At 40.5% G+C, this 15,394-nt stretch overlaps 1 protein-coding gene and 1 pseudogene across 2 annotated transcripts in view; one reads left to right on the forward strand and one right to left on the reverse strand.

Moving 5' to 3' along the window:
- Ankrd13a (ankyrin repeat domain 13A) overlaps positions 1–15,394 on the reverse strand; it is a 36,071-nt gene that overhangs the window by 12,768 nt on the left and 7,909 nt on the right. For both annotated transcript variants that reach the window (XM_027923250.3, XM_027923249.2), the window contains exons 2-6: positions 10,838–10,970; positions 9,964–10,088; positions 7,710–7,755; positions 4,652–4,795; positions 3,363–3,552 (exon numbers count right to left, since the gene is read on the reverse strand). In XM_027923250.3, coding sequence (XP_027779051.1) covers positions 3,363–3,552; positions 4,652–4,795; positions 7,710–7,755; positions 9,964–10,088; positions 10,838–10,970 — 638 coding nt within the window. The remainder of the gene's footprint in view (positions 1–3,362; positions 3,553–4,651; positions 4,796–7,709; positions 7,756–9,963; positions 10,089–10,837; positions 10,971–15,394) is intronic.
- Positions 6,241–6,806, forward strand: LOC114081801 (glutathione peroxidase 1 pseudogene; annotated as a pseudogene).

Genomic DNA, 15,394 nt, shown 5'->3' on the forward strand with positions numbered 1-15,394 from the left:
TCTTAACTATGAGTATGAGCAGAGGCTCTGTCTGCATTAGCAGCCACATCTCCATCGAGGAATCTTAAAACAGTGAAGCACAGAGCATTCTGCTCTTTGGAGGAACGTGGATGGGCAGGAACTCATCACTGCGGCGAGCTGCTTGGAGAAGCCATTAGAGCTGTGAAACGGCCTGTGTATCACACATTCTATCTGGCCTAGTACAACAGGGGCAAAGGACGTTAAAAATGGCTTTGCAGCCCAGCTGTTGACTCCAGTCTATGGAATTTCTTCTAAAGTAGCCCAGCATTCCAGGGGCAGCTGCAGCATTGGTTTCACACCCAGAAACCCAGTTATTCAACTTTGTACTCCTGGGAAGGGGTGATTAGGAACCAGGAAGAGCCAAGAGGTTCTAATTCTTCTTCAAAGCAGCTTTTTGCCTGGGAAATGCTACCATTCAGAGGGGACTCCTGAGCAGCCCTGCCATTTGTCTAGGACATCACATCCTAGCTCTACTTGGCCCTGTGCCTTCTCTGACCCCTAGTGAAGCAGGACATTGTGCAGGAAGCTCAGGGAACAGGCAGGTTATCCAAGTCACAAAGAACATATGTGGTCATTTACATTTTGTGTTTTCAGTCTGCTTTCCTCCCAATGAGATTTGGTAATTGACAACAGCTATCAAATTTGTCAGATGGAACATAAATGGGATGTATGTGTGTATTTTAGCCCAACACAGGAGGAGGGACCAGGCTTCAAGATTCCCCTTGCTGTCTACAATAAGTGAAAAATGACCCCAGCAGGGATGGACAGGAATCCTAAAGGGATTACCCCAAATGCTAGCTATCTCTAACTTACACTTCAGAAACAAAATAACAGTCACAGGACAGGGGACAGGAGCTATACCTGACTGATTAATGAACCACTATAATTGATAATCAAGATATTTCTTTCAATTAACTAATTCAACCCTTGGTTCCTCATCTTTACGATGTCAGTTGATGTCTGAGGTGGGAAATCACTGCTCCCTGGCACACAGTCCTCTGAGGGAGTAAAGAGTGACACCGTCTGCTCCACCTCATCCTTCACGTGTCTGAGAAGATGGAGCTGCGCTGTGCCCTGGAGGATCACAAGCTCTTCAGTCATCCACATCTACTCTGAGCCATCTTGACTTCCACTGCCCACTCTGACAGCAGTTTAGTTAATGAACTCAGTGGCTATGCCTGATTTAAAACCAAGATTCTAATAACTCCTGGGCCTTGGTTGACCCTGCAGCTCAGGCATCTGAAGATGACAGAATTCCTGCTTCCCTCTCATGCCCTTTCCACCTCTGCACATCTCCCCTGAGACAACCACACCAAAGGCCACTTGGCAGGCACTGTGGATTGGTGATCCTTCCACAATCTGAAGGAAAGCTCTGAAGGTGGCAGGGAATGTTTTATTTGAGGTGGGAAGAGCAGAATCTTTCAGAGAAGAGAAAAATCCAAAGGGCAACCAGAGCACATGCTGCAGGCCAAAAATTCTTCAAGCATCAAGTCTTGAGTAACAGACTAGAAGAAAGAAATGGAGGAAAGTGACTATCATAAAATGGGAGAAAGCCACGCCTTCCACACTCAATCAATGAACACTCACAACTCAAGTTAGAAGAAGTTGAGCAGACTTTTCATATTAGCAAACCGCACGCTTAAGAGTGGTTCAAATCCTTGCTCGATGCCTGACAAGCTCACTGATCACCATAAAAAAGCAGCTCCTTCCAGGAGCCCCCACTCAGCAGCCCACTGTCAGCTGTGAAGGGAGAATTGGCAGAAGGTCTGAAAACCCTGTGACCATGCTGTACACAGCGTACCTTCCTCCTCAGTACAAGTGGAGTGGCTATCACTTCTCATCTGTACTCGGGGGTAAAGCCGGTAACTGCCACACTCCCTTCAGAAATTACACTTCATGACAAACAATGACTCCAGCAACTCCACTAATGAGCTACATTAGACACAATGGCTCTTAGTCACAGACTTTACAGACTTCACCTCAAGACTCATTCATTTTCTTCTTTTGGCTAAGGAAACAGAAAAGCAGAGATAAGGCTACTTGCCCAAAGCCACAGTGATTTATACCTGCTGAAGCACGCAGTCTCTCCCATTCTCTTCTCAGGGCTGTGGTGATGAAGGCAGCCTCCTCTACACTCTGGGGTCACGAGCACCCCTGAACTGAAGGTACCCTCCTGTCTGCAGAGGCACATGCTGAAGCCTAGAGATACCTTTCCAACACTCTTCCAAGTAAAGTTATCACCAGTCCCTAAACCCTACTGTCCCAGGACAACAACAGCTATCAATGGTGAGACTGGTACCAGGAGGCTGATGAGGGGACTTCCCTGCCTCAGGGGATAGTCCTACCAACTATGGGCTCCTACCAACACAGAAGAGTTGCTGGACAACACACAGGCTGCACATTCTGGTTTTTCTTTCTGCTATTGATACCCTAATTCCACAGCCCAATCGAAATTAGAAATTATTTGACTAAATAGAAATCTCTTAGTTTTATTAACCATTTTTTTAATTGGAAATGAAGAAAAGAAAAATTTTAAGAGGACAGTGAACATACTTATGAAGAGAATATAACATCTAAATCCAGGATAATAGTGTCCATTTTAGCTCAGGTTAAGCTACTTTGTTTTGCAGAGAGCTGGATGTGACATCCTAGGCAAACACTAAAGGCTCTTGTGGGCTCCCTCAGCTCAGTGTGTTCCACAGTAAAGACACTGTGACGGATTCTACCTCCCCTACACTTAAATGCTCTCCATTCCCTCTGTGGGACCCAGACCTAGATAAACAGGAATGGTGCTCTCATCTGGATTAATGAAGACACAGACCTATCTAGAGAATTTTTTCCATAGAATCTGGAAGAGAATTGAATCCCCTCCAGACTCTTGCTCCAAACTATCAGGTCTTACATGCAGAAAAAAGAACCATACTTAACTATATGGTATGTGTAAATCTGACTGGCTAAAATCAGTACAACAAAATTCAATACTGGGTCAATTCAACTTCCTGAAACTCAGAACTCCACACTTTAATTAAAGAGTGTTGTGGATCCAAAAATACCAAAAAATAAAATAAGATCCAACTAAAATCTACTAGGCAGGGCCCATAATAGAACATGAAGACACTTTCCCAAGACTTAACCAATGCTGAACTATAAAAATGACAGGCAAGGTAGGATATATCCACTACCGTTTATATTTGGTTAGCAATCAATCTTAAAACCCACTAGTGTTATTACATCATAATAGAAAAAAATCCTATATTGTCCATAATTTCCAGTTAACACATACATGTCACTAAAGATGGCAGCACAGGAAAGACATTAAAATTTGGAGTCTAAATTCATACCTTTCAAAAGCAATGTTTTTAGTATCGAGGCTGGTGTTAATGACTGGGCTTGTGAGCCGCCTCTCAACTTCCCTGCTTTTAGGCTTCATCAAGTCCAGAGTGAGGCGCTCCATTTCTTGGGAAAGATCAAAATGTTCGGAGGTGACCACTTTGTCATCGTGGTTGACTTCCATCAACTCTGCCCAATTGTCTGTTAATAGAAACAAAGACATAACTACGGGCAATGCAAGGAAGAGGCACAAAAAAGGATGGCCGTGTATTACATGTATGATTGGGGCTGGGGCTGGGGCTGGGGCTCAGAGGCTCGGTGGTAGCACACTTGCCCTGCCTGCAAGCACCACATAAAAATAAATAAAGATATTGTGTCCATCTACAACTAAAAAGTTTTTTTTAAAAACGTATTATCAGGGCTGAGGTTGTGGCTTAGTGGTAGAGTGCTCATGTGGCATGCTTGAGGCACTGAGTTCGATCCTCAGCACCTCGTAAATGTAAAATAAAGATATTGTGTCCATTGAAAACTAAAAAAGTAAATAAATATTTTTTAAAAATGTATCATCGGGGCTGGGGATGTGGCTCAAGCAGTAGCGGCTTGCCTGGTATGCATGCGGCCTGGGTTTGATCCTCAGCACCACATACAAATAAAGATGTTGTGTCCGCCAATAACTAAAAAATGAATATTAAAAAATTATCTCTCTCTCTCTCTCTCTCTCTCGTTAAAAAAAAAAAAAATGTATCATCAATCACTTTTTCCTCCCAGATGCTATCTGATGAAACCTAAAGAGTAATGATCATCAATTACTTACTGGCACTGGGATTATCTGGCCAGCTTTCCCCAACTCCTAGGTGTCTCCAGGCCATCTTCCCCAAAGACATAGATTTTTTAAATAACTTGCTTTCTTTATTAGGAACACATTAGTTGTCTATGATCTTTATAAAATACATTATTACGGAATTAGTATAAACTATTTGTGTATCCCATTGGGTGATCCTCCATTAGAAGGATCGGGCCTCAATATAAAGACACTCAAGACAAGAGACTTGCACTCAAAGCCTTGAGCTGTCCCACAGGTCAGAAGGGTTAACTGGTACATGACAAATCACATGTGCAAGAGAACTAGCCAGAAAAGAACTAAGAGGGATGGAGAGCTGAATACTTAATAAGAATAACCAAAAACAAAGGTCCCAGATAGGATCAGACAGACTAGGCACAAGAATATGAACACATTTTGATGGTGAGAAATCACTGTAATTTTAGCTCAAGCAGTGATTATTACAATGGAATCACTTACCTTCTCCCTTAAATATAAAACTACGCCTCCCTCTTATCCAGCTCATGTTTTCAAATCCCAGCAATGTGATATCAACACGCAGTTTGGCACCACTTTTCCAAATTCGACAGACATCATTAGGGCATATTCTGGAAACCAAGGGCACTGGAGGAGAGAAGTGTACTACTGAGAAAACCTAAAGGCCAAGCAGAACACCCAGGCCAAGAATTCAGGATTATGACTTTAATAAAAGGAGACGAGTGGCAAGATTGTGACTGCTAAATAGAACTAGATTTCTTGCCCCTGTATCCCACTTATCATATAGGAAGTCACCTTTAAAAATAAAAATGGGCTGTAATCCCAGAAACTCAGGAGGCTGAGGCAGGAGAATCACAAATTCAAAGCCAGTCTCAACAACTTAGCAAGGCCCTAAGCAATTTAGTAAGACCCTATTTCAAAATAAAATAAAAAATAAAAAGGCTGGGGATGTGACTCAGTGGTTAACTGCTCCTGGGTTCAATAAATAAATAAATAACAGTAAATTAAAATTGGCCAGGCACTGTAATGCACATCTGTAATCCCAGTGCCTTGGAGACTGAGGTAGGAGGATCACAAGTTCAAGGTCAGTCTTAGCAATTTAGTAAGGCCCTCAGCAACTTCGTGAGACCCTGTCTCAAAATTTTAAAAAAGGGGGGCTGGGGGTGGGGGTGGGGATGTAGCTCCATGGTAAAGCACCCCTGGGTTAAATCTCCAGTGCCAAATAAACAAAATATGGAGGTGTGGGGGTGCAGCTCAATGGTAGAGTGTGTGCTTAGCATGCACAAGGCCCTCAGTTCAATCCCAACACCAAAAAAAAAAGGAAAAAAAATTAAATTAAAAATAAATAAAATAATGGACCTTCTGTTCCATTGTTGAGAAAACTCTAAATGAATATCCCAAGAGTATTCTCAATTCCAAAGTGAACTCCACTTATGACCCCCACCAGGGCTATTGAGTAGGTCCATCTGGCCTTTCTCACACACGTCCTACTCTTGCCATATGGACGCGGCCTTCCATATTGACATATCCACCATTCAAAATATCAAATGTCTAAAACGTATCACTCTTCAACAAAACCTGAAATCAGAGTGGCTATCTGTATGAGAAAAGAATCCCTTAGTTTCTCAGAACAATCCCATCCTCTTCCTTTATATACTTTTTACCTCACTTGTTTCATTACAAATAGAACTTTTTGCCTGCAAAGAAAAAAAAAAAAGTCTGGAAATGAAAATAGATGAAATCCTGGGAGTTTGGAGTTACTGTTAATGGACAGACAAGAAGTAAAAGTAGAACACCTATGAAAACATATACCCAATTGCCTTATATAATACTCTGGAGAAATATATCCATTTGGTGAAACACACACCATTCCAATATTTGCCTCATCTTCTTCCCTAGAGTAAGTTTGAAAGAATCAAGCTGAACCATATATAGAAATGAGTAAGTAAATTATGCAAGTAAATTATCCAAAATTACTAAAATTTTAGCATTTTACAGTGACATGTTAAAAACTAATAAGATGGCTGCGCTGGTTGATGTCTCCCCTCAATTCCCTAATACCCAAGCCACATATGTTGCTCAGCTGGGGACAGCAGCAGCCTATCCCCACTGATGCTTTCTCAGTCTGCTTGCTGGCCAGCAGGGAACCTGGGTGCCCATGCTCCCAGGGCACCCTCTGAGGCACTGTGATCTGGGACTACACCCAGAAGAATGAGCTGCAAGGGCACATTGGATCCTGGCCCAGTCTTGCTTGGCTTCCCCTGCAAGCAGTTTGGGCATCAGAGAAGCAACTACAAAGAGATTCTGAATTCCCTCAAATACGTCCAACCTGGTGGTGGGTTCTAGCCCAATTTCACCTTTATGGAGAAATGTGAGGTGAATGACACCAATTGCACCCACTCTCCACACTCCTGTGGGAGACCCTGCGAGTGCGGAGCCATGACTCCACTGCCCTCAGGACCAACCCTGGTTCATCATGTGGTCTCTGGTGTGCCACAATGACATTGGCTGGAACTTTGAGTAGTTCCTGGTGGGTCCTGCCACTGTGCCAGTATAGAGGTATAGCTGCAGAACTTGAATCATCAACATCCAGCCTGACATCAAAGCTGTGCTGTCTCAGTGGCCCAACCATGCCTAGGGCAACCCTCCTATTCTGACTTCGCATATGCCTGCTGCTTTCTTTTTTTTTTTTTTTGGCAGGGAGGCGGGGTAGGGAGGGTTACTAGGGATTAAACTCAGAGGTACTCAGCCACTGAGCCACATCCCCAGCCCTTTTTTATTTTGAGACAGGTCTCACTGAGTTGCTTAGCACCCCACTTTTGCTGAGGCTGGCTTTGAACTCATGATCCTCCTGCCTCAGCCCCCTGAGCTGCTGGGATTAGAGGCCTGCACCACCACACCTGGCTGCCTGCTGCTTTCTGAGGCTCTCATCCATAACATCACTTCCATAAGAAGTAGATTTCCTCTCCACTTAACTTGCATAGAGAACCACTTGATTTCCAGGAAAATCCCCTTACATGGGTACTAGTCCTGTCCATCTCCTCTTCCTCTCTGCCTAGACTAAAGTGATTTCCTCCACTAATGAAGTGCTAGATGCCACAAACTAAATAAATATTAAAAACTTAAATAAAAACAAATAAGATAACTTGGCTTGGTTGAACATGCCTGTCATCCCAACTACCAGGGAGGCTGAGGTAGGAGCATTGCTTAAGCCTAGGAAATCAAGGCCAGCCTGGGCATGACAGAGAGACCCTATCTCTTTAAAAAAAAAGAAAAGAAAAATAACTAATAACATAGATAAATGAAAGGAGAAGCAAATGTCCATATACTATCTGTGTACATGTTTGGGGGCAAAAGTCTAATGCTTGCGGATAAAGACTGGAAGGAAAACAAAAGGGGGGCTAGAGGTGCATTTTTCTGTATGCATTTCCTGTATCTGATTTTTTAAAAAATACATAACTTTTACAAAGGAAAAATAAACCTAAATACAGGTACTGTAAATATGGAAACAAAAATAAATTATAAGCCCATAGTCACTCACCCCAGCTGGTGAATTCCCATTTCATCTGCACATAGAAATCCGGAGCCTGAGGACAAACAAAGGGTTAAAATAGATGACCTTTGGCACTATAAACCAAACACGAGCACAGCAAGGATTAAGATGGCTTTTTAAAAAATTAAGGAAAAATGGAGAAAATAAGAAGAAACAAAGTACAAATCCACTGAAATATTATATTCAAGCCATTACTTTTTATCTTGATATAAAATGTATCCATACAGTTAAGAATGTTAACAGCAATGAAGTTGGAAGGGAATACAAGTCAAATCTGATTTGGGGGTTCAGTCAGTCTCCCAACAATTATAGAAAGATGGGCTCAGGTACTGCAAGACATCACTTCCATAGGAAGTAGATTTTTCCCTCCACTTAACTGAAGATTTTGCCCTAATTTTCTCTTAAATTTTTAGAATTAGGCTTTCTGAAGTTCTATACCAGCAGAGCAGCCTGTTTAGAGTTCTTTTCTTAGGAAATCCAACAGTTATCACTCAAGAAGAGAAATACTACAATTCCAGGTATGTTATTTGTTTACTTGTGCCCTCACAAGTCCAGGTTTTGCTGTGGTTTTTACAGACACACAGGGCAGGAAAGCTGAGAATCTACCCTGGAATCATAAAACCAGCCAGGATTCGGTGAGAGGCACGGACAACCTTCAAGAGTGGATAAGCAAGGCTGGCACAAGTTATTAAGGAGACACTGTTAAAACACAGGTCAACAACAGCCTCTGGTGCCACTAACAATAGGAGGCACCTGTAGTTAGTGTCTATAACCTCAAGCAGAGAATATAAATACATGCGGTCCACTGCTGTGAATCAATACAGGTGAAAAAAGTAAATCCTTTACAGTGAATTTTTTAAATGCAAGATTCCACATTAAATAATTAATCATTTTCTGCCCTTGTCAAATCAGCAAATGATGTTGTTCCTCCTACAGTTAGATAAAATAAATTCATGTGACCCTTGCACACTCCTAAATATATATTTTTTTTAATATTTATTTTTTAGTTATAGTTGGACACAATATGTTTATTTTATTTATTTATATGTGGTGCTGAGGATCAAACCCAGGGCCTCACACATGTTTTAGGCGAGCACTCTACCGCTGAGCCACAACCCCAGCCCAATACATCTATTTTTAAAACAATGCATACAACCACTTCATACTTTATGGGAAGTTTCTTTGTTGTACATGAAAATGAATATATTGGTCATGGCTTAGGTTCATACCAATGAAAAAAAATTTAAAGAGTGCTCAAATAGGAGCCAGGTGTGGTGACACATTCCTGTAATCCCAGCAGCTTGGGAGGCTGAGGCAGAAGAATCTCAAGTTCAAACCCAGCCTCAGCAACTTAACGAGGCCCTAAGCAACTCAGCAAGACCCTGTGTCTAATAAAATATTAAAATGGGGCTGGAGATATGGTTCAATGGTTAAGCACCCTTGGGTTCAACGATTATCTTATAACAAAGTTTTTCCTTTTTTCAAGAAATGTGCTTTACCCAAAGTTGTAAAGCTGATTTAACTAGCAAACATCTTAGGAGATATTTGAGAGAACTCAACTCTGTGCTTAATTTGAGAATGAAGAATGTTGAAAACTGAACCACTGCTACTTTCTTGTTTCCTACTACCCTGGGAATACAGCACATGGTTGACTGATAAGATGGTTCTTTCAAATAACAAGTATTATCTGAAGAATGGCAACCATCATCCAAAACAACCCAGGAGCCTAGCAGGAATATTTTTTAAGAAAGGCATGAGAGTCAGAGAGCTCATAAATTTGACTCATAAGCCAGATAAACTTCCCCAAAGCCAGGAACTGTAAATAAATTGAGGCAATAGATTAGAAGTTGCAAAATACTAATGTCTAGAAATGACAAAAGAGTGGCAAGGAGAAGTGGCACATAGACCTCCAGGCCTTAGCTAGCCTGAAAATGCCTACACAGTAACCAACGTTCATTCTGCTCTGCACAGGGCGCTGCTGCTTTTAAGAAAACAGGCACCTAGACAAATTGACTGTATTTGATGTCCATTTTCCTAAGTTATAATTTCAAAATAGCACTTAAAAAGATAATCCCAGTGACCTAGAAGCCCCCACACTTCCACAAGGTGGACAGGCAATCAAAATATCATATTAGCTATCCATGAAACTCTTCAGGAAGGTACATAACAATGTCAAACTGTGTCCCACGACTGCACCAGCGTGGTGCTAAACCATGTACGGCATGGCTGGTTTTATGGATACCTCGAGAATTTTATGTAGCAGTTCAGGAACTCCCTCAAGGGCCATGGACGTGTTGTGGTAGTCTCGATGCTGAAGAACTGTATACACCATCTCAGGGTCACCAGTGCTCACCGCCTCATGTAAAACTGGGAAACAAAAGAGTGAAACTTAATCACTGAGTATCCTCATACTTTCTGACAAATCCCAAAGCCCATTTATCTATATGGATCAAAGACCAATATTGCTTCAAAGAAAGAATGAGGCTGCAGTCCAACAGAGGTATGACCATGACTTCTGATGGCTAGCTCATCACTAAAGAGAAGCAGACAGGGCATACTAAGCCTGCTGGTCAAACCTCTCCTCCTCTCCACTCCCTGCGCTCTTGCCACTGGTTCTGAAGTCCTAACAGTGTATCCTGAGAGCTAGCTTTCCCTGTGGTTACATGTAGAACTAGCAGGAGGACTTGCACTTTTGAGTATTTTTGCTTAGTCAACAGAAAATTACTCTGACTGATAATAAGAGAGCTTGCAAACACTGAAATGACAGGATTTTAACAAAAGAGCCTATTTCTACCAATAATTGCTTTTTTTTCTTTTTCCCTACCCTGCTGGACTCAGTGGAGTCCCCGCCATACTCATAGGGCAAAACTGGCCTCCACACTCAACTTGGTGGGCAAGGTTTGCATGAAGGCTGTCTCAGAAAGAGGAGTCGAGTCACCTCTACTAAGGGTGACTCTATGCAACAGACTAGCCAGCCAGCATCTCTGGCTCCCATCCCCCATCCCTCCCAAGAAGGATACAGCTGACTCAAAGGAAAATCATGATTGAAACTAGTTTTTTTTTCAGAAAGAGAAACTGAAATGAGTGACTTTAAATTATTTTACAAGTATACTTGCCTGTCCATCCTTGGCCATTTTCTTTGGTCACATCTGCTTTATGCCGGAGCAAGACTCGAGCAGATTCCAAATGGCCCAAAGAAACTGCAAGGTGTAATAATGTTCGACCTCGTGGATCCAGAGCCTCCACATTCTGTGAAGTAAACACTGGTATTTATACAATTGGATGCATAAGAATATGAAAATGAGAGATATATTAAGTATAAAAAGCAGAAAACAATATTTATACATTAATTACAGAAATATATAAAAAGGTATGTTTGCATGTGAGCACAGTTGAAATATGAATTTGAGGACTATAAAGATAATAGTTCAAGTTCCTTTTTTAATTAAAAAATGTTTTAAGCAATGAGTTCCTTTCTCTATAAAGTTAAGTGCCTAATAAATAAGAATGATTAGGCCTCGGACCACCAAACCCAACCTAAGCTCTAAATAGCACTCCAGTTAAGCCTAAAAAAGGCTAGGGACTTTGATGAAATGCAAGCACCCTGTGACACAGAACATGGGGGATTTCTCAAGCACATATCAGCATTCAGGTCTAGAACAGGAAGTGCAGGACGTTAATCAAAACTGAAAGTACAAAAGATAATTCGGGTCAGAATAAAATTACATTGTGTAGCTGGACTGGCACCAAAACACCTCTCTCATGATTGCATACTGAGTTCTAAGTGCCCTGAAGTCACACACAATATCCAGCAGCCCCTGGCAAGGAGTATGACCTGCCATGGACCCGCACACTTGTGTGCTGCATCCCCTGGAAGGTTTCTTCTCTGTGACAGACATACACATTTGGCCTCGACCTCTTCATTCCTGCTCAGCTGTTGAAGCCCGCCTTTCAGAAATGCTTCGGGTCGCCAGAGCCAAGCAGCAGCTTCTCTGGCATGAGTCTCCGACTGAGCACTGCCTGCAAAACGGGGCTCTGAAAGTTCTTCCAAGGACAAAATGAACTGCATGGGACTTTCGGAATGTAAAACCTTTCGGAACACCATAACACTTCTTAGGGAATGTGCTTTATCTTGATTTGAGATGCTAGTTGTTGTACAGGCACTAACTTCAGTCTCCAAAGACAAACACCACACGCCACTGAGGAAGGGAGGCGAAATGGAACTGTGGGTAAATAACCATAATCCGACAACTATGGAACCTCCCAAGTTTGCTAAAATTATATCATGGCTATTGTGCAGCACACGAATTATTGTCGCAGAATAATAGAAGCAGCTGAAAACATTCTGCTAGCTGACACGGAGCTTGCTAGACAAATCCCAGACTTCAGTGTCCTCCCAGGTGCTAAAATACAATAGTCCCCCCCTTCTGCATGGGGGGCATGTTCTAAGACACCAGTGGACTCACGAAACAGAGGACAGTACTTGGTTCTATACATACCACAGGTTTTTTTTTTTTTATATTGTTTTAGTTGTAGATAGACACAATACCTTTGTTTTATTTATTTATGTGGTGCTGAGCCATAGCCCCACCCCTATACCATGTTTTTTTCCTACATACATGCATATGACAAAATCAAGAATTTGCAGACAGGAGTGTAGCTCAGTGGCAGAGCACTTGCCTGGCATGTGCAAGGTCTTAGGTTTCATCCCTGGCATCACAAAACAAACAAGAATTTTCACCTCTATACTTAATGGAAGCACGTTAGAGCTTTCCTTTGGCATATCTGAGTTGCCAACATTAATGCTCTTGTTGTGCTATGGAGCCATTATTAAGTAAAGCAAGGGTTACTTGAACGTAAGCACTGTAATACTGCCCCCCAATAGTGGATCTGATAACAAACATGGCTATTAAGTGATTAATGAGCAGGTAGCACATACATCGTGGATACACTGAACAATGCGGTGATTCACATCAGAGTGGAATGGTATGAGGTTTCACCCTGCTACTTAGAATGGCATGCAATTTAAAACATATGAATTGTTTATTTCTGGAATGTTCCATTAAATATTTACAGAGTGTATAGACCATGGGTAAGTGAAACTTCAGAAAGTAAAACCCTGGAAAAGGAGGGACTACTGTACCAAAAAGCCTTCTGGAACGTGGTCCATAACACTGTCCCATCATTCCCTGTCTTTTTCTAAGGGATGGCTTGTCTATCACAACAAAGAGATTGAGAGTTCTAAAAGGCAGAGTTCAAGCATTATATTTCTTAGCTTCTGTCACCCTACACACTAACTTGCATTAAATAATTGTTTTCTTAAAATAACAAGACTATGAACTTATGAGCTATGTTTAGCAAGAAAGAAATAATCAGCAAAGTCATTACCTTCCTACACTTCTATTATATAAACCAGTATTCAAATTCAGTCTACATGAAAGGTGCTAGGTTTGGCACACTGCCTGCCACATAGGAGGGGCTTAACAACATTTATCACATGAAAAAAGAAATTCTACTTACTGCAATTCACATTCCAGGATGAAAGTAACAAATCAGACTAAGGATTAACACTCAAACTGCTAGACAACTCTCAGATATGATGCATAAAATAAAATCCAAATATATTAAATTGTTAACTTTGTTCTACCTTGGACCACAGGGGGAAATGTATGCATAAGCCAAAGAGCTTTGTATGTCTGATTATAATTCTTCAGAGCCTCCTCCTGTGTCTGTCTCACTTGAAATGAGAGAGACAGGGAAGAAATATATTATGGTGACAACGTGATTTAAAAACTGTTGTAAAGCTGAGCGTGGTGATGCAGCTACCAGCTACTCAGGAGGCTGTAATTCCAGCTACTTAGGAGACTGAGGCAGGAGGAATACAAATTTCAGGTCAGCCTCCACAATTTAGGGAGACACTGTCTCTAAATTTTTTTTAAATGCAGTGGTGCAGACCTATAATCCCAGCAACTTGCAAAGCTGAGGCAGGAAGACAACAAACTCAAGCCTAGCCTCAGCAACTTAGTGAGATTCTGTCTCAAAATAAAAAATTAAAAAAGGACTAGAAATGTAGTAACATGGCTCAGTGATTAAGTGTCCCAGGGTTCAATCCCTGGTACCAAAAAAAAAAAAAAAAAAAAAAAGGTGGAAAGGATGCTGAGAATGTAGCTCAGTAGTAGAGCACTAGCCTAGCATGCACAAGGCGCTGAGTTCATTCTCCATTACTTCAAAAAACATTTTTAATTAAAATAAAATAAAACAGATTAACAAAGATTAGATGTTGAAATAGCGGAAAAAAAACAACAAAGCCAAAAGTTGGTCCTTTAAAAATATCAACAAAATTGACAAATATTTAGTTAGATTGAACAAGAAAAAAAAAGAACTCATTTTACTAAACTCAGGAATGAAAGGAGGAATATTATTATCAACTCTACATAAATTTTAAAAAGGTTATAAAGGAATACTATGAACATGCCAACAAATTTGATAACTTAGATTAAAAAAAAAAGAAATTCCTATACAGACACAAACCAGCAAAACTGACACAGAATAGAAAATCCAAATAAATTCATAATGAGATTAAATGCACAATTTAAAAACTCCTACCCAAATGAGTTACAGTAGATGGGGTAGAGAGAGATGATGGGAGGGGAGGGGAGGGGAGGATAGGAAGGGGATAGGAAAGGCAGCAGAATACAACAGACACTAGTATGGCAGTATGTATAAACGTGGATGTGTAATCAATGTAATCCTGCAACCTGTACACGTGGTAAAAATAAGAATTCATACCCCATTTGAATTAAATGTATGATATATGATATGTGAAGATCATTGTAATGTTTTGAGAACCAATTAAAAAAATAACTCCTACCCTCTCCCCTCAAAAAAAGACAGGCCTAGATGGCTTCACTGTTGAATTATATCAAATATTTTAAAAATTAATATCAATTATTCACCAATTCTTTCAAGACTCAGAAGAGGAAGGGAAGCTTTCCTACTTATTATATGAGCCCAAATTTATAAATCTGTCATGAAAAAAAATTTATCAATCTCTCATAAACACAGATGCAAAATTTTTCAAAAACACACTAGCAAGCATATTAAAAGGTTAACCATTGTATACTATAACCAAGGGAGATTTATCTTATAATTGCAAGATTGGTTTAACATATGATAATTATTACAATATACCTGTCAATAAAATAAAACAAAAACCACATGATTGTCAACAGATAGAGAAAAGGTACTGACAAAATCCAATACCCCTTAAAAAAAAAAAAAAAAAAAAAAAAAACACCACACACACAACTCTCAACATTCTGGAAATAAAAGGCAGATCCTCAAAGAACACCTATAAAAACCCAGAGATAACAGCATACTTGAAGGAGTGAAATACTGATGCTTCCCTCTAAAATAAGGAACAAGACAAGGATATCCTCTTTCAACACTTCTATTTAACACTGTCTGAGGGTAACAAAGCAAGAAAAAGAAATAAAAAGCATCTAGATTTAAAAGAAGTAAAAGTATTTCTATTCATAGACTACATAATCTTGTACACAGAAAATCCAAAGAAATCCACCAAAAAACAAATCAATGAATTCAGCAACACTGCAGGATATAAGATCAACAAACAAAAATCAATTGTATTTCTATATACTTGTAGTGAACTCAAG

This window comes from Marmota flaviventris, chromosome 1, assembly GCF_047511675.1.
Source record: "Marmota flaviventris isolate mMarFla1 chromosome 1, mMarFla1.hap1, whole genome shotgun sequence".
Taxonomy (NCBI): domain Eukaryota; kingdom Metazoa; phylum Chordata; class Mammalia; order Rodentia; family Sciuridae; genus Marmota; species Marmota flaviventris.